The sequence below is a fragment of the Apis mellifera genome, linkage group LG1 (genome assembly GCF_003254395.2).
Source record: "Apis mellifera strain DH4 linkage group LG1, Amel_HAv3.1, whole genome shotgun sequence".
Lineage (NCBI taxonomy): Eukaryota > Metazoa > Arthropoda > Insecta > Hymenoptera > Apidae > Apis > Apis mellifera.
Genome location: NC_037638.1, coordinates 24,703,496 through 24,726,948, shown reverse-complemented (window position 1 = coordinate 24,726,948; position 23,453 = coordinate 24,703,496). Strand labels below are relative to the sequence as shown.

At 35.2% G+C, this 23,453-nt stretch overlaps 1 protein-coding gene across 1 annotated transcript; it reads right to left on the bottom strand.

Annotated features, from left to right (window-relative positions):
* Nucleotides 1-277: 277 nt before the first annotated feature.
* LOC100577142 (G-protein coupled receptor Mth) lies at nt 278-23,117 on the bottom strand. The gene is made up of 9 exons (XM_026446250.1): nt 21,237-23,117; nt 20,780-21,163; nt 12,220-12,496; nt 11,837-12,071; nt 7,205-7,413; nt 5,861-5,939; nt 3,017-3,192; nt 1,678-1,849; nt 278-1,482 (listed from the first exon to the last, which is right to left on the bottom strand). The coding sequence occupies exons 1-9, from the start codon at nt 21,501-21,503 to the stop codon at nt 1,155-1,157; spliced, it is 2,127 nt and encodes a 708-aa protein (XP_026302035.1). The 5' UTR covers nt 21,504-23,117; the 3' UTR covers nt 278-1,154.
* Nucleotides 23,118-23,453: the final 336 nt, after the last annotated feature.

Below are 23,453 nucleotides of genomic sequence, written 5' to 3'. Positions count from 1 at the left end.
AAAAAAAAACTCACCCATCTTTCCATAGCCCTTGCGAGCTTTTGTGTTAAACTAAAAGCTGAAAGAGTCGTTGATCTTTTCTTCATTTTCTCCTCGATTCTATGTATGATCGAAAACTGGACGTGAGAAAAAAAAAATCTTCTAAAATGTGGCAAGAGACGATAAAAAAGAAGGAATGAAGTAATAAATGGCACAGTGAAAAAGGAATTAGGAATATTTGTAGGAAATGTTTAATCAAGTTTAATATATTTGAATAATTTTAACAAATAGGAGGGAATAAAGGAGCAAAGAGATTTTATTTTTTGATATTATTCAACATAATAAATTTAACGTACAGATATTTAAAGCTCGGTTAACAACATTTACATAATAATTTGTTCGATTACAAATTTATCGTATGCAGGCAAGGAACAACTCTGCTATACAACGATAAGCTATATATCCAAATATAAAAAATAATAAACGTCGTTATATAAAACTTGTGCAATAATTTTATACGATATACAAGATAAACGAGTATAATATATAACCGAGGATAATTTAAAGAAATAAATGTACAATATCCTTTTCATTCCCTGAGGTTTCGATCAAAGGAAAATAGAGAGAAAAAAGCTTCTCTCACTTTTGTACTCTCGATTTGTACAGAAAAAAAAAAGAAAAATAGCGGAAGATCCGATGATAACGTGGCAGTAAGATAGAATTTTCGAGAATTTTGTCTGCTTGAAGAAGAAAAAGAACGAAAAGTGAACGAAGATTAAGGAAAATTCAAATTAGATCTTAGAAGAAAAAATTACGCCTCATTGGCAAAATTTCAAAAAAAATATGACACGTTCGTATGACTAGATGGTAAATATTTATGCATTCTTCGAGTCAATGCGAAATATACATATATATATAATTCTATTTAAAAATCTCCATCTTTTTCAACTTGTTTCTTTTAGGCTTTCTTTTTCTACTTATCCTAAAGTAACAATAATTTCGATTTCCGCTATTCTATACATCCAAGATATAAAGATTACCATATCGTAAGAATGTAAAAAATGTATAGTAGCTCTGTGTGGAAAAAAAAGCAAAATATACAAAAAAATATAATATATATATATCTCTCTTTGGATCGATTTGAACTTATTGAAATAGAATTTGAACGATCTCGATTAAGGTATCGAGCTAACCGCGAACGTGGACGTTAACGTGCTGTTACTCACGCTTTTCCTCATTTTGAACGGATCTTGAAGGGTGGTTCGATAACCAAACTTTTCCTTCTCGTCGAGGCCCAGCCGTTTCCTCAACGCCTGATAAACCCGATGTTTAACCACGAACAGCATAAATATCAACAATCCTTGGATACAATTGCATATGTCCGTCGGGTAGAATACTTGGTTCTGGTATTTGAAGGGGGCGTAATTTTCGAACATGGACGAGATGATCTCTCCTATCCAGGACAGACCCATCACGATGAACAGCTTCACGTTCATGATGAATCTGGATTTGAGTATGTTTCTAATTTTACTTGATAATTAAAAATTTAATCGACCATAATTTTTTTTAATGATATAATTTTTTAAATTAAGATATTCGTCATTTTCTATTGGAAAAAGACGTCAATTTGAAAGTTAAAATTACATTCATCGAAGTGAAATGTATTATTCGTATCGTCGAATCTCATTTCGAACTCACTTGGATTTGTTGGCCAGAAATTGTTTGTTCCTCGGATCCGACGAGTCCGTGGTAACCTTTTTTAATTCCGCTTTCACCTTGCTGCACTGTTTTGCCGTCATGATGAAGAACGCGATGTTCATTATAAACTGGATGATGATCACACTTTTGAAGTATAAAATATCCCCGTATTCTGAAAAATTTGCAATTTTCTTATGATAATGTGCACAAATGAATCTTCGAGCTGAGCTTTTATTAAAATTACCCTTAATAAATACAAATACGCGAATAAATATTTGCAGAGATCGAACAATCGATATCGTGGCTCGACAATAGAAAGGATGGAGAAGGATTTAGGTCGACCTTTTACAAGAATATCCATGCCAATCAGTCTCAAATCAGGTATCACGTGTGTGTGTATGTGTGTGTGTGGATGACGTCGAGACTGGCAAAGCTAGTTTTTCAGCTTATCAGTTATTGGAATTCGACGAGGAACACAAAGGAAAAGTTGTAAAAATAATTTTAAAAAAAGTGAAACAAATATAGTATATAAATTTGGCTAAGAAAAAGCGAAGAAAAATATAAAAAGAATAACAAATGGTCAGTTGTAACAAAAGTTGAGAAACAAACTGATCGTTTGCGAATTTATTTATATTTCTTCTCCGGGTTATAAATAGATTGGATATTGAAAATAACAGTAGAAAGATTTATAAGTAATATCCTTGTGTTAAAGATAAGAATAAAAAATATGATTGATTTTTAATTTGTAACAGTAGATAAAATTTTGGCAATGATTAATGATATTAATTTTTCATTATCTTGCTTATTAATTTAAAAATTGTAATATTAAATTGTAATATTAATCGTATTTGGAAATTTTATATTATATCTTACAAACGATTGCAACAAACTATTAATAATATATCTTAATTCTACGAACAATTAAATTGATAAAAATCGTAAATTATAGAAGCAATACATTCTCGAAATTGCCAATCATTCTCGGAAATAAAACCGATAATTTACTCAAGATATAATCTCAATTTCAAAGGAGTCGTTAGGAACTACCTATACCAATTTCGATAAAGCTTGGATTATTTAATCGATTGACATCGTAATCCAAATCGGGCAGGAAAAGTTTTATTGACAATTGAGAGGAATCTGTATTCACTTCTAACGGGATAATTTTTTTAAATTACCACTTGGAAAATTTTTTTAATTATTGATCGACGATCAACGAGAAAGAAGCAAAAGAGTCAAGCTTTATACGAGATATAAAAAATTTGAAATAATTTTTTCAACGCGCAAATATAAGAATATAATGCTCGAGTCGATCAATTTTTCAATGTTGATGACTCACTTTGGAACCAGCAGTTCTCCTTAAAACGAGGACGGAGAAATTCTGGCAGAATTAAAAACTGATCGTCCAGGATGGCGGAAACCGTGATGAACATTGGCAGACCCCACGCGTATAGACAATACAATAGAAACCTCTTGCCGTGATTTCGATCCCTGGTGAAAGTACCCTGAAACCTCCTGCAAAGAGAATATTACATTTTTATTTAAAAATATCCATGTTCGAAGCGTTCTTTTCCCACGGAAAATATTTTTTTTCAATTTTTACACGCAGATATTTTTATTTAAGATTCTCAAGGATATTTGTCATTAAGAAATAACAAGGGTTTTTGAGTATTAGTAGATTGGATTTAATATCGATTTAATATATAATTTTATGTAAATTAGTCAACAAAATTTAAATTGAAACGAACACGCGTACAAATTGTAATAAACTAAAATTGGCGACAAGAATGGTTTGAGCGTTTGAATAGATAATAGTCAGAAACGAGTTCCATTGTGTAAGAAGATGAATATTAAATCCGTAATTACGATATTGTTATTGCAATCCAATGAATGAACGTCTGTGAAATCTTAATGTAACGCGATAAATTTTAAAATATTAAAAGGTTCAACAAACATTAACAAGAATTATCAAATTCTACTCAAATTCTATTTTAATAATTTTATCTATTTTAATAACTCGATTCTTGATTTGATTAAAAAAACGAGAGGATTTAAAAGTATCATCTACGAGAATCCTAATTTTAAATATCAATACAACACAGAGACTTTATTCTTTTTTTTTTTTTTAAACGTAAACCACACGTTCGAAAATTAATGGACGCGTTAAATCTGCGGAACTTTTGATTGATCAACGCGTAAACGAATCGAAATAATAATATTTCGTTTCCATATTGATACATTGGATGCCAAAAGGGAATCGAAGAATTTTTGGCATGGGACGAAACAGATGCGAAATATAATTGTCGATTTATGGCCCCTTTCAGTTAAATCGGATCGTTATGGTTCTTGGAATCGCGAAAGTTAGTGAATAAATGATTATTACTTACCGTTATCTATTTATAAACGTGCCATATCTTTTATATCTGTCGCAATATATTCGTGGTTGTTAAAAAATCGATAATTATTTTGAAAGGAATATATATCGTGATCAAACTTTGCGATTATTTCCATTATCGAGAAAATTCTTTAGAATTGGAAATGGAACAAATTTCCTTTTTGCTCTTACAAAAATAAATTCCTTTCGATCGATAATATTCGTAAAAAAGAAAAAAAAAATTAAGTTAATTCACCAACACGAGAAATTTGCCCGATTACAAATAGTTATAAATACATCCCCATTGATCGGGATAAAGAAAGGGAATGAGAACATTGTGAATGGAATAGCAATTTTCGGGAAAATATGGATGAAGTAATTCGGCAAAGTTAACGAGAAAAGCGGATGGTGCCAAGACAACGATTCTCGATTCACGTAGATCTATTTTCTCCGGTATATTTATAAATCTAGTAGCCAAGAAACACAAACTTCCTGCAGTCTGTTGAGATGAGAGATTATACTCGCGAGAACGTTCGTGTTCTTAGGAAACAATTGGAAGATTTATTTTATAAGAAATTATTCGATTGAAGCATTCTTGAAAGTATTAAAATTCTGCAAAGATAATTATTCGGTTCGAAAGAAGCATTGAAACGAAGACGCGAAAAGAAAATGAGAAAATGTTAAAAATAACCGTTCGAAATCGTGATCGTTTCTTAAAAGTTTATTACTATTTTATAAATTTAGATTTGCATAAATGATTAACTAAAAAATCCATATTGCCAAAAATAAAATTTCTTTGTTCGATAAAATAATTGAAATCATTTTTCGATTAGACGAAGAAAGAAAGAAAGAAAGAAAGATAAGCTAGATTAATTCAAAGATCGGCGATTAAACCGGAGCAATCTCGCAATTTCACGCCGCTTCGTACCGCATAATATGTCTGAACGTTTCGCGAAGCGACAGCGCGGAATTAAATCAGTGGCTCGACGTCTGCCATTCGATCGAGAATTATAGCCGAGGGAGAGAACCAAAGAGATATCTGTTTATACGAAGAGAGAGAGAGAGAGAGAGAGAGACGAAAAGGAAGAGATAAGAATAAATAACGGTTAAAAAAAGAAAATAAAAATAATAAATAATGATAAAATATCGCGAAAGAATTATAACGAGAATTGCGTAGGCAAAATGAAAAATAACTTCATTCTCCAGTATTTAGTCTGCGCTGTGTGATAACTGTGAATCACACTATGACGAGAAAAAAAAAAGAAAAAAGAAAAAAGAAAAGAGGAATAAAAGTTGATTTGACTAGTTACCACTAGTATCGAGAAATTTATTCCAGTTACAGAATTTCGCGTAAAACATCACGTGAACGACAGTTTATTCTGTAGTTTTAACAGCGGACACAGTAATTTGTAAATTAAATCTCGGTAAACATATTAGCGTGACGCGGATGAAAGGTGGACTGAATTATTGTTGTTCCGTTGTTGGCGAACGTGACGATACTAGGAAATTAGTAACCGGAGAACAAAATGATATTCCTCGAATTACGGCCAAGTTAGACTGGATCGGATAATTCCATCACTGTGAAACGATGTTTATCGACCGAGTTGGCGCGCGGTGATTTTACCGATCGATCGCGTGAGAATGGAAAATGTGTCGTTATCGACGAGGTATTACAAAATGGAGAAAAAAACTTATAAATTGAAAATTTTAATTAAATCTGAAAGAAGAAAAGAGAAAAGACGGAGGAAAAAATGTAAGAGGTTAGTCGAAACAACGTGTCTAAGGTAAAGATGGCTAGTAACATCTTACCCGAATGTTCGCCATATATCGAAGCACATGACGTTCAACCAGGAAAAAGCTGACAGGAAGGAGAAGAGCAACAAGAATCCTGAAAATGAAGATAAATGGTTCCTTATAATAGTTGTACGTTTCTTTTTTCTGTTGTCAATTAGCGATTAGTAGTTTGTTAAATATTTTTCTTCTAGTAACACAGTTTCGAACATTTATTTGCATTTTCTTATCGAGTTTTATTCTTTTATTCGAATTAATTATAATATAAAAGTTTCGTCATCGATTGAAACTTTAATATCGTATCATGTTTTATCTCTATTTTGTTTCGAATAAAACATTTTAAACGAGTTTGTCCAAATTTCAGATTTCGAAACGATGAATAGATACAATTGATGAATTTTGATATTTACGATGACATGTAATAGTTTTATTGTTTGTTTGTTTTTTTATTTGTTGTTGTTGTTTTTCTTTTTTTTTTTTTACGTTATCGATACGTTTTTAATACGATTTCTATTTTTAGCTCTCGATTTCTATTATTTCATTCTCGCTCCAAATTTTATTCGATAGAGCGTGACATGGAAATTTTCAAACTTTCGTTTTTGTTTAAAATTGATATTACCGTGAAAAAGTGATTCAAATTCACTTTTTCAAAGAGAGAGATAATTATTATTAGAATTAAATTAGATTTTTATTTCTCTACAATTTTCTTAGATTGAAAAATTTCATCATTTCTCTCGAATACATTAGATATTAAAATTCCTCCGTGATTTCAAAGATATTTACAGAATTTCCTATTTATTTATTATTCCATTTGACGTGAAAAATATATTCTTAATTCTAATCTGATTTATGAGATAATTATTTATATCGATAATTCGGAAAATTCGAAATGTTATCCTCAAAAAGGAATATTTTAAAGGGAAAATAGGTCGAATTTAACTTCTCGTTCACTATCGAGTCAAAGTGATATTTTCAAAGGTGACTAAAGAAATTACACGGAACACTAGAATTCTGAAAATAACCCATGAAAATATCCAAGCATGATTGCATACAGGCCGATGCGTTGTGTATTTATGCAAAATATGTACAAACCATTTTTACAAGCGAAATTGATAATTAAATATTATTATGAACACTTATTTTTTTAAAATAATAAACGGTATGACTTCTTCCACAGGACAGGACAGATATTTCCGTACATGTATGATAATCTCTTTGGTAATTCTAATTAATTAATATTGTTAATTCTATTCTTATTCATATTCTTTCAACTTTTTTCAAGTTGAATTTTTAAGCGCATCTTTAATCTTATCTTAATTTGAAATTGAGAAACAAATATATCATAAATCAGTAAATACGCACCTGATGCAGAGCAAAATACTGTATTCTCTTTAACATCCTTGAGCCAAGGTGATACACAAAGGCAAAGATATCCCAGCATAAGACTCGCCACGTGGGACATGAGAGTTTTTCCATGCAGATTTTGAAGCACGGGCAGACAAACGTAAACGATCAGAGTTAACAGTAAGAAAATGAAACTGATGCCTTGCAAAATACTTTTGACTACATTCCTGAAAAAGAAAAGGAAGAAGAATCGTTATAATCCTATGAAATTTTTATTCTTCCTCCTATTTATTCTAAAGAATCTATTAATCGAATCTTTTAAAGGAATGGTAATCGTAAGAATAATAATAGTAGCAGATATATATATAAAACAATAACAAAATTGTATACATAACAATATCATATTGATTAATTGCGAAATACGTATCTTCATCAAAATGAATTACTAATAAATGCATTAATAATAAAGCAACGATTTAAGGAAAGCTTTTATTTCATTACAGAGCTGCAATCTCTTCTGATTGAGACGAACCATTTTAACCATTATTAATCCAATTATCGCGAGAATCTCACCGATTCGTTCTCATCAACAAACGAAAAATTCGAGCGTGCGTAATTCGTTAATTGGGACAGCTCGTCTTCAGCTCGCGCCTTCTCCGCGAGGCAATGGAATATCGGTGAAAAAAACCGATTGGAGAGAGAGAGAAAGTAAAGTCTCTTTGATAAAACGAATCGAATCGTCCGTCGAACCCTTCTCGCTTTTCGGAATTTCCACCGAGGAGAGACGAAGTTTATCTCTCGGCCGCTTAAAGTAACAGGGACATGGATACAAAGAGGAGGGAATCACGCGCAAGTATCCCCGTTATCACGTCTGCAAATATAAATCGACTCATTCCGGCTCCACCTCCACCCCCCATCTCGCCGTTAACAAGCTCGTTAACATTGGTTGATCTTTATTTATGCTTGAATTAAGGAAATTGCGCGGCTCGCGAAATCTGTCCAAATCTAAATCGAGCGAATCTTCGTTTGATTCTGTGATTTCGTGGAGAAAGCGTACGATTTTTAATTTTAATTTTAATTTTTGGGAAATTTTCGGAAAGCAGTTCGTTTTTTTTTCTGGAAAGTTCTGGAATAAACTTTGTGCTTTCTTAATTGTTGCGTAAAAATTGAAAAATTGTATTCGTAAGATCTCTTATTCACTTATTCAGAATTCTTAGCAGAATGAATTTACGAAGAAAAATATATAATTGTTTCTTCGAAAAGTTTTCAATTATTATGTTTTTGAATAGTAAACCGTTAGATTGAGTTTAAACACTTTTGCAAGAATTTTTCTTTTAATAACACGGTGGTGTAAAATATATAGCGTTAGTCGCGATTAACAAGAGCGTAACCGGCGTAATTTTTACATGAAAGTAATTACCGGGAAAATCCGCGAATAAACCGTGTAGTTCAACTTTTTCCCTATGACGAGTCGCGAGAAAAGTCACGGTTCTTTTTTTTTTTTTTCCTCCACTCTCGCAAGGAAACGACATTTTTACCATGCGAGTACCAAAGTTGTTTCTCTATGCGCATATCCAAAGAACCGAAAAATGTCACGAGGAAAGTCAGATGCAAAATATCACGTGAAAATAGGAAGCTTTTGCAAATAAAATGGATGTCGAGTTAACATTTTTTTTTAAGAGATACCTAGTTTTTTCGAATTTGAAAATCTGACATTTTTACCGCCATTTTTTTTTTTCACCATTACAAATCTCAAAAATATCAAAAATATCACGAACGCGCGTTTAATTTTCTCGCATTTCTTGGAAATGTAACGTTTTCGAATCGAAATTCCCCCGCCATTTTTACCATTTTTCATCGCCAGAAACGTAGAAATCTCAAAAATATCACGAACGTCGTTTTTAAAAAAAGATGTTCCAACGCGAAGCTTTCCAGAAAGGTACACGCGCGTTTAATTTTCTCGCATTTCTTGGAAATGTAACGTTTTCGAATCGAAATTCCCCCGCCATTTTTACCATTTTTCATCGCCAGAAACGTAGAAATCTCAAAAATATCACGAACGTCGTTTTTAAAAAAAGATGTTCCAGCGCCGAAGCTTTCCAGAAAGGTACACGCGCGTTTAATTTTCTCGCATTTCTTGAAAATGTAACGTTTTCGAATCGAAATTCCCCCGCCATTTTTACCATTTTTCATCGTCAGAAACATAGAAATCTCAAAAATATCACGAACGTCGTTTTTAAAAAAAGATGTTCTAGCGCCGAAGCTTTCCAGAAAGGTACACGCGCGTTTAATTTTCTCGCATTTCTTGAAAATGTAACCTTTTCGAATCGAAATTCCTCCGCCATTTTTACCATTTTTCACCGCCAGAAACGTAGAAATCTCAAAAATATCACGAACGTCGTTTTTAAAAAAAGATGTTCCAGCGCCGAAGCTTTCCAGAAAGGTACACGCGCGTTTAATTTTCTCGCATTTCTTGAAAATGTAACGTTTTCGAATCGAAATTCCTCCGCCATTTTTACCATTTTTCACCGTCGGGTACAAATTTCAAAAGTGTCGCGAATCGTTTTAGGGAGGGGAAAAAGAAAAAGAGGAAAAGAGAAAAAGAAAAAATTCACGATCAAGCCACGAAGCTTCGCAGAAAGCTTGATGAACAATGCTCGAATAGATCATGGTAAATAGCGAAGGGATAAAAACAAAAAAAAAAAAAAAAAAAAAAAGGAAAGAGATACATACACGTATATTATAGGCGTACAGAGGAACGAACACGAATGTATAGCCACTTCGTTACGACTTGTCTCTGTGAATGGCCCTTCTTTCTATTCATCAGGCAAATGGACTTGTACCATTGTTATTTATTCTTCTGCTTGAAGATATACGAGCGTACACATTGTCCACATCCACTGTGGCAAACAACTTGGCTATCTGGCATTGATGCGGGCACAATACACGCGAAAGATGCCGGTTCGAACGGTTTGACCAGCATCGGGGAAACGCACAGTGTCCAATCTTTTATATCTATAGTTTCTGAAATAATCCTCCCCCATAATGACAACAGGTTTTTTGGACATGTGTACGTACAGGTAATTTCGAGTCATAACGACAAACTTAAGATAGCCATTAACGAGAGACTTGGAATCGGAACAAAATTTAGAAAAAAATTTTGAAGATTTTGATACAAATCGAAGCGGCGATTTTATTTTTTTCGAAATTTATTTTAAAGATAATAGAATTTACCTTTGCCTTATTGTTGCATTACAAGATTGAAAAAAAGTAATATTATTTCTTTGAAATTTGTTCAAAAATAAGACTTTGAATTTTTTTTTGTTCTACTATCTGATAATGTATCTACAATGTATTTCTATCGTTTCATTTTATCATTGGAATTTTATAGCAATCGAAAATATATATGTATATATTTTTAAATTTTCGTTTAAAAATCGATCCCGAGGAAAAAGCAGAGAGGAATGGGCGCGAAAGTTTCGAAGCCAACTTCGATTCGTTCTCGATTGGCTTTATTTGTTTAAACTTTGCTAAGTTAAACAAACGGATTCGTAGCGATAAAAAACCCAAGGTTTAAAAGGTTTCAACCGCGTCACGAATCGATGCGAGCAAAAGTGGCGGGAAAACGGCGGATTTTGAATTCGCGCGCGAATCTTTCTTTAATTTAAAATTGCAAAAAAAATTCGACGATCGTACGATTTACAATTATTACATATTCGATCCCGTTCGAAAGAAATTCATACACCTTTAATCGCACTATGTAGAATAAAATTTTGAAGGAATTTTGTTGAGTATACTCGAATATTTTTATTTTAATCGTAAACTGCGCTCGATGATTCCCTTCACGGGTCGAAAGATAAAGTTAATGTTGAGGATGATGTTTAATCTCTTGCGTCGCGTATATTCCAGCGTAAAAGTTAATGGAATGCGAAACGCTTGCAAAGCTAGCAAGGAATAAATAAATAATAAAAGATAACGCACGTGACTCGCGTGAGTAGGAAAAGGAAGGATTGCATTTTATACTTTGTAACGACTTGCACCTGTTTTAACCAAATGCGTAAATTGCAGAAAATATAGAATAGAAGGGAACTTTATCGGACTAAAAATTTTTTTTCGAAACGAAAAAAAGAAACGCGGACGGAATGGCAACGGGAATAAAATGGCATTAACCCTGTTTCTTTCCCCCTCTCGCCAATATAAGGTTTTACATCACCGGTTATTTCACCGCGTGCTAATCGAGTAGCTGCTTTTTCTTTCCTTTTTCCTTTCCTTTTTTTTTCCACTTCGCCAACGATTTTACCGACCGGGGCTTAATTTATGTAATAACCGTGTTTAATTTATCGTGTAAAAAAAAATAACTATACGCGGAGACGTTTATCTTGAATTTCGTATTTTTTTTTTTTTTTCAACAAATATATTAGCAGAAATAAATAAATCTTTTTCCTTTCAATTTGATATTTTCTGATCCGTCTATCTATATCGTGTCACGGTTTAACGGATATTTTTATTTACTTCGTTATCAAAGCAACACGCTTGCAGAAAAATTGAATTAATTAACTAACTAATATTAAACGAATCGAATCTATCCATCTAATCTACTATACAATACGATAAGGCGCGATATAACATAAAATGAAACAAGTCTCTCACATGATTTCGTTTTCAGGACTTTCGGGGAAGCAGATTACAGCGTAGAAATTTTTCTCACAAATGTCATCCCGTTTTTGAATGATATCCAGGCAGTAAATGTCTTGCTCCAACCATAGATTGCTATCGTCAAGCGATAGCTTCAAACGTCCATCCGATGTCGTGCCAAACGTGTCTTCCATGGATTCCAAATACATATTGTTCGAACATATCGGAAGTCCGAACATCACCCCATATTCTTTAAGGAGAAGAGAAACAAAAAAAAAGAATATAAATGCGCGAATAAAAAAGAATGAAACGAAGGAAGAGAAAGCGGAAAATCGTCTTTTCTCTCGCGTTCCATGAAATATCTAACACGTAACCTAATACATAACCTATACACAAACCTGTGACGTTTCGAGGAGTCCCAGTGATATTCGAAATCTTGTCGTAGAAAATCAAATTCGATGTGAAATTCGTTTCTTTCTCCTCCTGGCATATGAACTTAGGTTTATCACTTTTATAACACTTTTTCACACAATTACCGTCCCGGCACAATTCTTCGTCCCTGCAAACACGAACAACTATGCGCCCCTTCGACCAGAAATCCGGCGTCACCTCGAGACACGAGTTCCTCTCTGTGATCGTGAAACTCTCCACCGTTTGGTTTTTCCACAAGTACACCTGGAAAATTACACGGAAATGCTTCGCATAGTCTGCGTGGAGCTGCATCCTCGCGTGGAGCTGCGAGGAGATTTACCGACCGAGCAAGCGGACCATCGGGTACATACATTCCTGAAGCGCGGCAAATTTGAAACGCTATGAAAATTGTTTTGACGTTCGCGCAAGAGGAAACTGGATGCTTGGAGGGATTCTTCGAAATATCTTCCACGGATTCACGGTTCCACGGATGGTGGAATATCTTTTCATGGTATCGGAAAGGATATCGTAAAGAAATAGTGTTTCAGGAATTCTTATAACGGCGTTTGAAAATTTCTGCATAAACGAATTGTAATTACGTCGCGTTTCGAAGTTTGATCTAATTGTATCGTCAGCAGAAATTTGTTGGTATTTTGTTTACGAGAGATCGTTAAATTAATTGAATTTAAGTGAGTTTTTAACTTAATTTAAAAAAGTTGTTCCATTTTAAAGGATGATCGGGTATTCTCTAGCCGAGAATTGTAAAACACAATTCAATCGCGATCTCTTAAAAGTTATAAGTAAGTAGACGTGCATCTGCGCATGCGTAACGAGCAATAATTGAACAAACAGGTTGATCGGACAGAGAAGAAAGTATTAATCGCAAGCATCGAAAAGATAAAGACGACGTTGAAAAAAAGAAACAGATGTCACGAATCGTAAATTTACTAACGGAAATCATGGGAAAACGGAGAAGGATGTAAAGATTCGAGCATGATTTACGAGGCTATTCTTCGGCCACGTGACAAATGTGGTAATCTCGGTGTCGTTTTCACCAAGCGCCAGACCTTTCCCTCTCTTTCTCGCCTCTCCTTCCCCGCCCCCGCGTTAACACAAAAATCTTATTTCCGCTCGTTATCTCGTTTTCAATAGACGACATCCCCGGCATTCCGTTTTCCGATCGTTCACCTTGCGAAATAATGAGAGAGAGAGAAAAAGAGAGAGAGAGAACGAGGTGCGACGCCCCGTTGTAACAGTCGACGAGACGTTGCAATAGAGGTGTCGAACTTTTAAAAAAAGCATGAAAGAAATTTCACGGCCACTTCCTCCGTTTATGGATGATTATTCCCTTTGACGAGACGTGCTATTCTTTGCGATAATTCTTTGCTTGCCTTTCGCTCGAAACAGTCGAAAAGTCGATTCGGAATTCTTGTCGAAATATTCTTTTCCAATATTCTTTTTTTATCACGATAATTATTTCCGTATCATTGGATGGAAGAAGTAAATTTCATCGCTGTATCTCTTCAAAGCTGGCGGAATTCCCATAAAAATTTAATACAATTCCTCAAATATCCATCGATACCTTCCCCTTTCTTCACCTTGAAAACGTAAAAAATTAGGATTTTCGAATTTTCCTTAATAATTCCTCTCCTCTCCTCGACTCGAAAAATTCTTCGAATCTACCGAAATTTCCATCGCTCTTAGCCGGGAAAAACTCTTGCGAGAGGAAAAAAAGATTCATGAAAATTCAAACGAGAAAGAAAAAAAAAAAGAAGAAGAAGAAGAAGAAAGGATCTCTCGGTGAGGGGCGAAGCGTTTATTATGAAACGGTAGGGTTTTACCAGGCATCGAGTGTGCAAGGACACGCTCGATTGGAATCAGAGACCGTTCCATCCGTTCACCGTCCGCAATGCGGTCCTTGGTCTCACCGGCGGCGCATCGTTGCTACGCCATTGCACACCGGTGTGCCACCACGCCCCGTAGATTCCCGACCGATGAGTCGAATTTATTTACCACATCGTTCTCATCCTTTCGACGACGGGACCGATCCGCGCCGCTGCGTGCAACAAAAGAGGATGGCCGATATTTATCGCCGCTAATCCTCTGATTAAAAAAAGAAAGAAAGAAAGAAAAAGAGACGTCGCGACGAATTTCGAGTATCGATCGTTCGAGAGATCGTAGCGTTGTATCGAGTTGGATTCAAAGCAAAAGATGATCTCGAGCGTGAAATAAGATCGAAAATTTGGTGGAGGGGGTTAATTCTTGTTGCAAATCCTTGTTTCCGGAATTTATTAAATGTTGTTGAGATGCGTTGGCGCGGTGTATGAAAGTAAGGCGGCAAGTTTGGATTATTTTTGGATCCGAGAGTGAGATAGATAAAGTGAATATTTCGAATGTTCGATAGAGGGATATAATTAGAGATAGTTAGAGAGTTAGTTAAAACCTCTTGTTTATCGGGATTTGGAAATTTTCGGACGTATTGAATGATTTCGCGTGTACGGAAAGTTAAATGAGGATTTGTGCACTGGATTATTGGATTTGATGTGATCGTGCAAGAGGATACGCGTGAGATTCGAATGAGAAATAAAGGATGATATTTTGGAATGTTTGATAGAGGGATAATTGGAGGTAGAGTTCGAGAGCTTGGTTGATGTCGATTGGAATTTAATGTAAACGTTGAACAGTTTTATACAATATATACGGGGATGCATAGAAAATTAGAATTGGATTTTTGGCATTTTAATAATAATACGCGTTTCGAGGCAAGAAATTATGAAGAATCGACGAAGATTTATCTTTTTAAAAATAAAGATTTGACAAAGAGTTTAAAAGTTATGCTCAAGTTAGATACAATGTTGAATAGTTTTGTGCAGTATATATATATAGGGATATGCGAAAAGTTATGGATGAAAGAGGTTATGCAAAGGGTTGCCTTGGGATAAAGGCTTCGATAGGAAAGGGTAAACATTTTGAGGCGAATGTTGGGTAATGCTTTGTTGGTGTTACGTGTTTGACTAGTTTATTAGTTGTAATTTTATTGATAATTTCTGACGAAGGAACACGTACAACAATATGTTGATTTTACCTTTAAATCCTTCGTGGAAACAAGTATCGTATTGAATCTGGTTTATGAACCTCATTGAGATTAAATTTTGATGAAACTTAATTCGACGAAAAGGGGGGAATGATTTGAAATACTCGATTAGAGAAATTAGGGAAAAAGTAAAAAATCGTCGATGAATATCTATTTAAATTTAAATAAAAAGAAGAAGGGGAAAAAAGAATTCCGTAAAATCTGAATTTTCCGGTGCAAACGTTCGTCGATAAAGATTCCATTTTTTCCACCAACGATTAAACCAACGAGAGCGAGAGATAAGCCAACGTTTCACTAATTCACTTTCTCGTCGTTTATTTCGTCGGATTATATACGGCGGGAACATGGATCGCGACGCAAGAACGCGCAAAAATGGTAGCCGAGTTTTTACAATTCGATCGAGTATTCTTTTTAGGAAGAAGAAAGAAAGAAGCGTAAATATCCTCGTGTAAATCTGTCTCGCTTGTTTTCGAAAAGAAGAGGGAGAAAGAAAGAAAGGAAGAAAGAAAAAAAACACGTGCAAAAGTTTGAAAAATCCATATTTCTCGCGAGAAGATGGCCGAACACATCTCGAACGAGATACGTCGAAACGAGATACGTAAAGAGAGAAATGTAAACTATGCTTCTTCTTCTCGTCACGATCGCGAGAGAGAGAGAGAATTATCGACGAGAAAGTTAAAGGAGAATCTCGTCCTCCCTTTTTATCAAATTCGTTATCCGTCAACGGAGTTTAAAGTTATAGGGCACGAACCATAAAGTTCAAATATCGAATCCGGCCGCTTCCGTTTCGAGGATATCGAATCATACGCGGCGAAATAGCTGAGCAAGCGTGGAACGAAAAATAAAATTTATCGATATAGAAACATCGTATAAGATCGTTTGGAACTGGTTTTGGATCAATTGACAACAAGACAGATATTCATCCGCGTGATTCTGGAGTAATTGGATGAATATTTGGAGAAACTCTCTCTATGGCTTTCGACGAAGTGAATGATTTTTCAATTATATCTTTTTTTAACATTCGTAATGTTTTTTCTTTTCTTCTTTTTTGTTGTTGATTTATTAGATAGATAGAATTTCTCGAAACGTTCGACGAGTAGGTATGAATCGTTCGTCTTTTTCCAGGTCGCTGGTTCATTCATTACGAGATTAAAGTGGAACATTGCGGGATTCGATTCATTCTGTAAAAATTTCCCTTGTTCTGGGAATAAAATTCTGGCTACGTGCCTAATCGCTCCGCTCACCCCATGGCGCGGAACGTGTCGAAGAGGCCGCATCTTTTCGGCTGATTCGCCATTTTGTGCTTGTTTCGCGACGCGGCTTACATACGAAACCGGTCTATCTATCGAATCGAGTTACGTATCGATTCCATCGTGTCGTGATCTTTCGATAAAAAAGAAAAAAAAAGTAGAACAATGTGATTAAATTAATGAAATACAATTAACGAATATTTTTCGTTACGTGATATCTTTATGAAAGAGTCATAAAGATCGCTCGATACATTTTTCGATTTAACAACCATTAAAAATCCATTACAACAACGCGATACAAATTATAAATCCATCGTCACGCTACCTGTCAATTATCGCTTTGAATCTTCGTAAACGACCTTAAAAAAAAGAAAAAGATTTCATCCGTAGAGAATTAACAAAACTGGAACGATTATCCGTTAAGAGGACTGTAACCGTTTCTAGCGATTTGTCTTTTCTTGAAAAAAAAAGAAACAAAGCTGCGTTAGATAGAACGCAAGAGCAAATGGTGAAGAAAGAAAAAAAGAAGAAGAGGAAGAAGGGCAAGAGATAAAAAAACTCGTCTATTCCAGACCCGTCCCTGTTGTAAACCGTGCGTGTTATATCGTGTGAAAACAGACCGCGATGATAAACGAACGTTCGAAAAGAAATGAGGGATCGCGATGGAGATCGGCTGGTCCCGGCTCCTCTTCGATCGTCGTTTATTTATTTGTTTAAAAACTAAAACAAGCGCGTGATTTCATAGTTTGCGCGGGATAGGCGAGCAGATAGATAAACTATAGAGAGGCGTGCATACGTGAATGAAGAAAAGCCTAGTAGACGACAATCGCTTCTCTCGATCTCTGTCCGCTCGTTCGAGAGGGAGCGAGACGCGAGATGACGGTAGATCGTGATCGTGGAATCAATTACTCGATTACGTAACGCTTCAAGCCATAAATTGTTGAAAATTGATAAAATTTCGTAAATTTGTATTTTTTTTTTAGTCACGATTGAAAATTGATCGATAAGGATCGTGTTCTTTTTTTTTAAAAGAAAGTATTTGATATTTATGTAGATTGCAGTTGAACTTGTTTCATATTGCGACTAAGGGAAACGAAGGGAATCGTTATTTATACTCGTAGTAACGATTTCTCTTTCTTATCGATCGAGAAAGCCATAAATTGTTGAAAATTGATAAAATTTCGTAAATTTGTATTTTTTTTTTAGTCACGATTGAAAATTGATCGATAAGGATCGTGTTCTTTTTTTTTAAAAGAAAATATTTGATATTTATGTAGATTGCAGTTGAACTGCTGTTTCATATTGCGACTAAGGGAAACGAAGGGAATCGTTATTTATACTCGTAGTAACGATTTCTCTTTCTTATCGATCGAGAAACAACAAAGAGAATTTTCGATAGAAAACGATTGTTGGATGGATACGAGTAAGGAGAACGAAGGTTATCGATCTTCTATCTAAAATATACTGTGTTTGATGCGCAATAATTTGAATGATCCCTGACACTGAGATATTTCAGCAGTTGAACGCTTCTTCTTTCGCTCGTATTTTAAACGTAGATCTTACAACAAGATGAGAGAGAGAGAGAGATTCTCTCTTCCTCCTAGAGAGTTTAATCGAAGTTTTATTTATCCCGTACTTGTGTATGATACAGATGTGACTAATGTAAGAATCTCATGCGATACGAGCTAATTTAATAGTTTCTCTCCAGTTTCTGGAGAGTAATTGGATCTCGACCATTCTCTCCCGTCGCGCTAAATTACGCTAATGCGAGAAGAAATAGAGAAGCAAGGGAATAATAAAACGACCGTAAAACGACTAGAACGCTAATTTTATACATTTTTTTTTCTTCCCCGTTTTAATACCCAATATATTATAATTAATTAAATAAAGAATTGACGAGATATAAAGGTTTCGTATAATAGAGATCGTTTACAATCGTTATTCTAATTTCACGCGTAACGTATATTTTTTCCCTCTGTCGTATGGAATGATGGAATAATTCATTTATCGAGTATACATCGCCCGTAAATTTTTCGTCGTATCATTCTCACTTACGTAACAAATTTTATATATATACACGTATATATATCATGGTTTAAATATGGATAGGAAACTGTAATTATCGGAATGTCTGTATTAAATTTCTGAAATGTTAGATGAAAACACGGATCTCCTTTTTTTTTAAATTTGAAGGAAAAAAAAAAAGAATAAATTGCACGAATGTGGAGATGATTTTTTTTAAAAATTTAAAAATTCGTAAAAATTGTAATCGGAACGGAAACTTGTCACGTGCGTTGAAAGTGAATGAAATACGATGTAATCGAGTAAACACATTGAGTTTATTAGCGTATTCATGAAGATAACAATATTTCTCACGCGGGACAAACAAGAAACGCAAGTGGAAATCTTTCGAATTGTAAATACTTTCTAATCGTCGAGTTGTTTGTTTGTTTGGATTTGTACTAAAGAAGAAAGGGAATAGGACGATTGAGAAATACTGCGCGATATCGAACATGCGGATTATTCCAACGAAAATATTTTCTTTTCGATCGCACAATTTTTTTTTTTTTTTTCGATCGATAAATATATTTCCACGAAACGAATTAGTTTTTACGCAAACTTCCATAAACTGTTGTATTTTCTCGTATGGAGAACACGTGATCTTTTTTTCCTTTCGTTTATATTTCGTTTTTGTGGACCGTCTAAAAGCGAAGGATCATGAAACTCGTTCTCTCGTCGAATTGAACGAGTCTTGATTTTTCGTGTTTGTCTCTCAGATTATTATTATACATTTTCAGAGAAGAGGGAAAAATTTTGAATTTATTTTTCTCTGCAATTAAAACAGATATTCCTCTGTCTGCTTCGAAATTTTTTGGATTTTATTTCAGTGTTATTTTTGATCTATTCTTTTTCATTCCTTACATTATTCTTCGATTCTAATTTAAATGTCTTATATTGATATACTATTGCATATTTAAATTCTGATAATTGGAAAAATCATTTATAAAAAAAATTAATCGTTAAAAGTAAATGATACGATCAAATACTGAACTAACAGGATAAACAAGAAATTGTCATGCTATAACGATAACTTAAAAATAGAATAAAATTGAAATAAATGGTAATTCGGGCAACCATTGTTAAGATTTATTTCTTTTCTTCGAATAAACGAATAGTTTATCTTTCCAAGATCGATTCAATAAATTTATTTTTATATTTTCATTGTTCAGTCGGTCGGTTTCGAAAACAATTGAATCGTTCTACAAATCTAATGGAGAAATAAAATATAAGTGAAAAAAGAGAGGAAGAGAATCGAGTAAATATGCATATGTTATCTATAACAACGAAAAACAATGCTGAATCTTTCAAACTTTTCAAATGTTAAAAATTTCAAAAACTTTTATTCTTGCCGCGATCTTCATTAATCGATCGAAAACAATTGAATCGAATTCTACTAAAATAATATAGGGGAAAAAACCTAACCTAAACATGGAACAATGTCAAATATAAATTTTGAATTTTAGAAACTTTGCAACAAAGTTTCAGAATTTTAGCTTTTATATTTTTAAATTAATTAATTAAATTTAACATTTCTGAAATTAAATACGCTATCCTTGTTTAAAAAATTAATATATAATTAAAGCGACACAACGATGTTTATCTTTCTCTCCATCCTAGAACATTAATAAAACACGCATCAATTTGATAAAACAGTTTACAACAGTTTTTCTTCGAGAAAATTAAGAAACCGTGTATGTAAATTGTTTCATCGAATCCAGTTCAATCAGTCATTCGTTTTAACCACATTTACATTTCATTTATCATGAATCGCCTAGCAGGAGGAAGATAGAAATTTCTCATTAAAATGGCCAAGTCACGCTTTTTTTCTTTTTCTTTTTATCGCGTCTAAACGATCTGATTTTCGAAATTCTTCGAATCGTTCTGTAATTTAACGGAATAAATAAAATAAATCGTGTAAAAGATATTCGTCGACAATGACAATGTATATATATATATCGTTTCCCATGATTTCCAGAAACTATTTTTTTTTAACAAATTATAATCTTATCGAGCGGAATATAGAAAACAATTGATTAATTAGAACGTCTCGTCAACATTTTCATACAACGATAACACCTGGTTCATTAAAATTCTCGATGTTCGCCTCGCTCGACGAGACCGAGTGAAATGAAATATGCTCACCTTTAAAGATTCGTCGAAGATGGCGACGTCCCCTGGATCGATTTCATAACTAAACATGGCGGTCGAATTCGGGCATTGAAGCGACTCTTTACGGATCGAAACTATATCTATATTCTGCGTCTTGTTCTTCGTAATAACGTTAAGAAACGTTAAGAGATGATCTTCGTTAACGTTCGCGGACGTTTCGCATCTTCCTGTCATTAAGTCGAAAATCTGCTTGCTCGAGCAACACCTGTTAACGTTTAAGAATCGCGGTTTCGAGAAGGATTGGGAGGGGAATAGTTGCTCCTTCTCGTTCCTGTCCTCGTTCGATCTACAATGCACGAGTATCGGTACGTTCTGAGGTGTGGATTGTTCGTGAAGAATTTCGATACAGGACGTGTTCTGTGAATACAAGAAAAAAAAAGAGAAGAAAAGAAATCGTAAAATCGAGAGACGACGAGATTATTTTCAATACCTGCACGAAACTCGTAGAGTTGAGCCGGTCGAGTGGAGTGGTGGCGATGTGCTCGGGTTTCTCGCAAACGGGATATCCGCTGTTACCTTCATTATCGTTGACGAAGAACAGTTCGACGGCGTTGGCAGGCGTTGGGGCACAAATCACCTTTTTACCCGTGAAAACTTCACCGGGGGGGCAGCATTTGTTGAACGCGTAACAAGCATAATCGACGATCAACGACGATATCGCGAACAGTGATAAAACGTGAACCGTAAAATTTCTCATCGTGAATAATCCTTCGACTGTTTCGAAATACAACTATTTCGATCTCTTACTCGGATCGAGACGAGATAGTTTAAATTTCTTCACTCGAATATCTGAAACCGACACCGCGCAATAATAATACTATGTTGCTGTATCATCAAAACGTCATTCAGTCAATCGGGGAAAATCGGACGAATGGCGTGAGTCGAATAGATGACGATAATTCCTATCCACTCGCTTCGAATCTCGATTCTCGTTGCTCGAAAAAAGCATTTGACTCGTGCACTCTTTCCTCTCCGCGTGGATCTTCCAAGAATCGACTCTTCTATTGTATGTGTCCACTCGAATACTTATCCACTTTGTTTATTATTTTCGTTTTTTTTTTCATTCTATCATTCGTCTATCTTGGAGGAAAACTCGTTTATTACTCGCGTTTATCGCGGGTTGAATGGATGGAATTTAAAAAAGCCTTTTAAACGATAATTGGAGAGAGAGGCGGGAATTAAGTGTGACGATCGTGCGAGGAGGTTTTCCATATATATATATATGTTCGAAAACGTTTTGTCGTCTGTGTGCAGGATTGAGGCACGGTTATAAATACTTAACACGCGCGATCGATATCGTTGCTCGTTACTCCATCCAATTCTATTCCCGCAGGTAATCTTCGAGCGATTCAACGTAAGCTCGTCTCCGGTCGATTAAATCGTCGCTTTCGTTGCATAATGCAGCGCAATGCAACGCACGCAATCGTATCCGGATAATCTCTGGGGGGAGATCGGACAATTACGAAGGAGCTGCTCGAAATTAGCGCGACGCTCCGTCGAAAAATAAATAGTGATTCGAACGAAAATTTCTCGATTCGTCAAAAGTTTGCTCTGACTTTTTCAATTTTTCAACTCTTGTCGCGTTAGAATTTTCTCTAAGAATTATCGAAGCAACGTTTTTCTAAATAGTTTTGTACGAGAACAAATAGTTGTTGCTTTTTTATCTTTCGTAGAGAGAAAAAGATACGAGCTAATCATTCAAGATTCGCATTCAACTCGCGAACAACGCTTCGACAGTTTAATCATCGCGTTATTATCCCGCTCCTTCATTTCCTAGCTTCCTCCAAAGGGGACTCCACAATCTCCAGAACTTTTACGCTTTCCTCCTTTGAATTATGATTATTCCACCACCTTTCTTTAAACCGTAATTACACTTCGACGAGACAGCTTTAATAAAAATGGAACGATCATTCCCCCGAAACACGTCCAATCCCATTTCACTTTCGTTCACTCCTCCAATCTCAACATTCTTCGAACATCAATCGAATTCGATGAATCGAATTCATCGCCCCCTCGTTGCATCATACAATCACCGAACTCGATCCACTCTCCTTCAAAGTTTCTCCATCTAACTCGACCCCTTCATCCCCCTCCCTCCCATCCCCCAACAACGAGCTTCTTCCACACCACTTTTTTCGCGAAGATCCCGCTGCTCGAACCGGTCCCGGTTTATCGCGGGACAACGCAAAGGGCGGAGAGATCGTTCATCGCCATTTATCTTTCTTCTTCGCGAAAATGAAGGCGACGCGAAGCGGAGCGGAGGAAAGTGGCGAGCGAAGCGGCGAACACGGGCGCAGAGGCGCGACTGTACGAGCGGAGATCAGAGCGAAATTCGATTAGGCTCGGCCGTGGGAGAGCATAACGACAGGAAGACAGACCGTGGTAGACGCACGCCTCTTTCTCTCCCTTCTTCGCTCTCCTTTCCTCCTGTAGGCCGTACCTCTCTCTCTCTCTCTCTTTTCGTTTCTCTTCCTCTCCTCTTCTTTATCCTCGCCCCGAATATTCTTTCCTTAATTTCGACTCGATAAATGGGAGAGAATCGAACTTTGAGTTGTTTTCGTTCTTTTCGAGAAAGGGGGGAGGAGGGTTTATCGAAAATACGGTTGTGGTCTCGATATGGTTAATCGTGTTTTGAATGCACAAGATA

Bases quoted from the DNA above. Each gene is read 5' to 3' on its own strand.
- LOC100577142 (XM_026446250.1), bottom strand. From the start codon at position 21,503: ATGAGAAATTTTACGGTTCACGTTTTATCACTGTTCGCGATATCGTCG. The intron at 12,072-12,219 runs GTTTGTGTATAG...TTCTCCTTAAAG, and splicing joins GACTCCTCGAAACGTCACAG to AATATGGGGTGATGTTCGGA. The intron at 7,414-11,836 runs GTGAGAGACTTG...TTTCTTTTTCAG, and splicing joins AGTCCTGAAAACGAAATCAT to GAATGTAGTCAAAAGTATTT.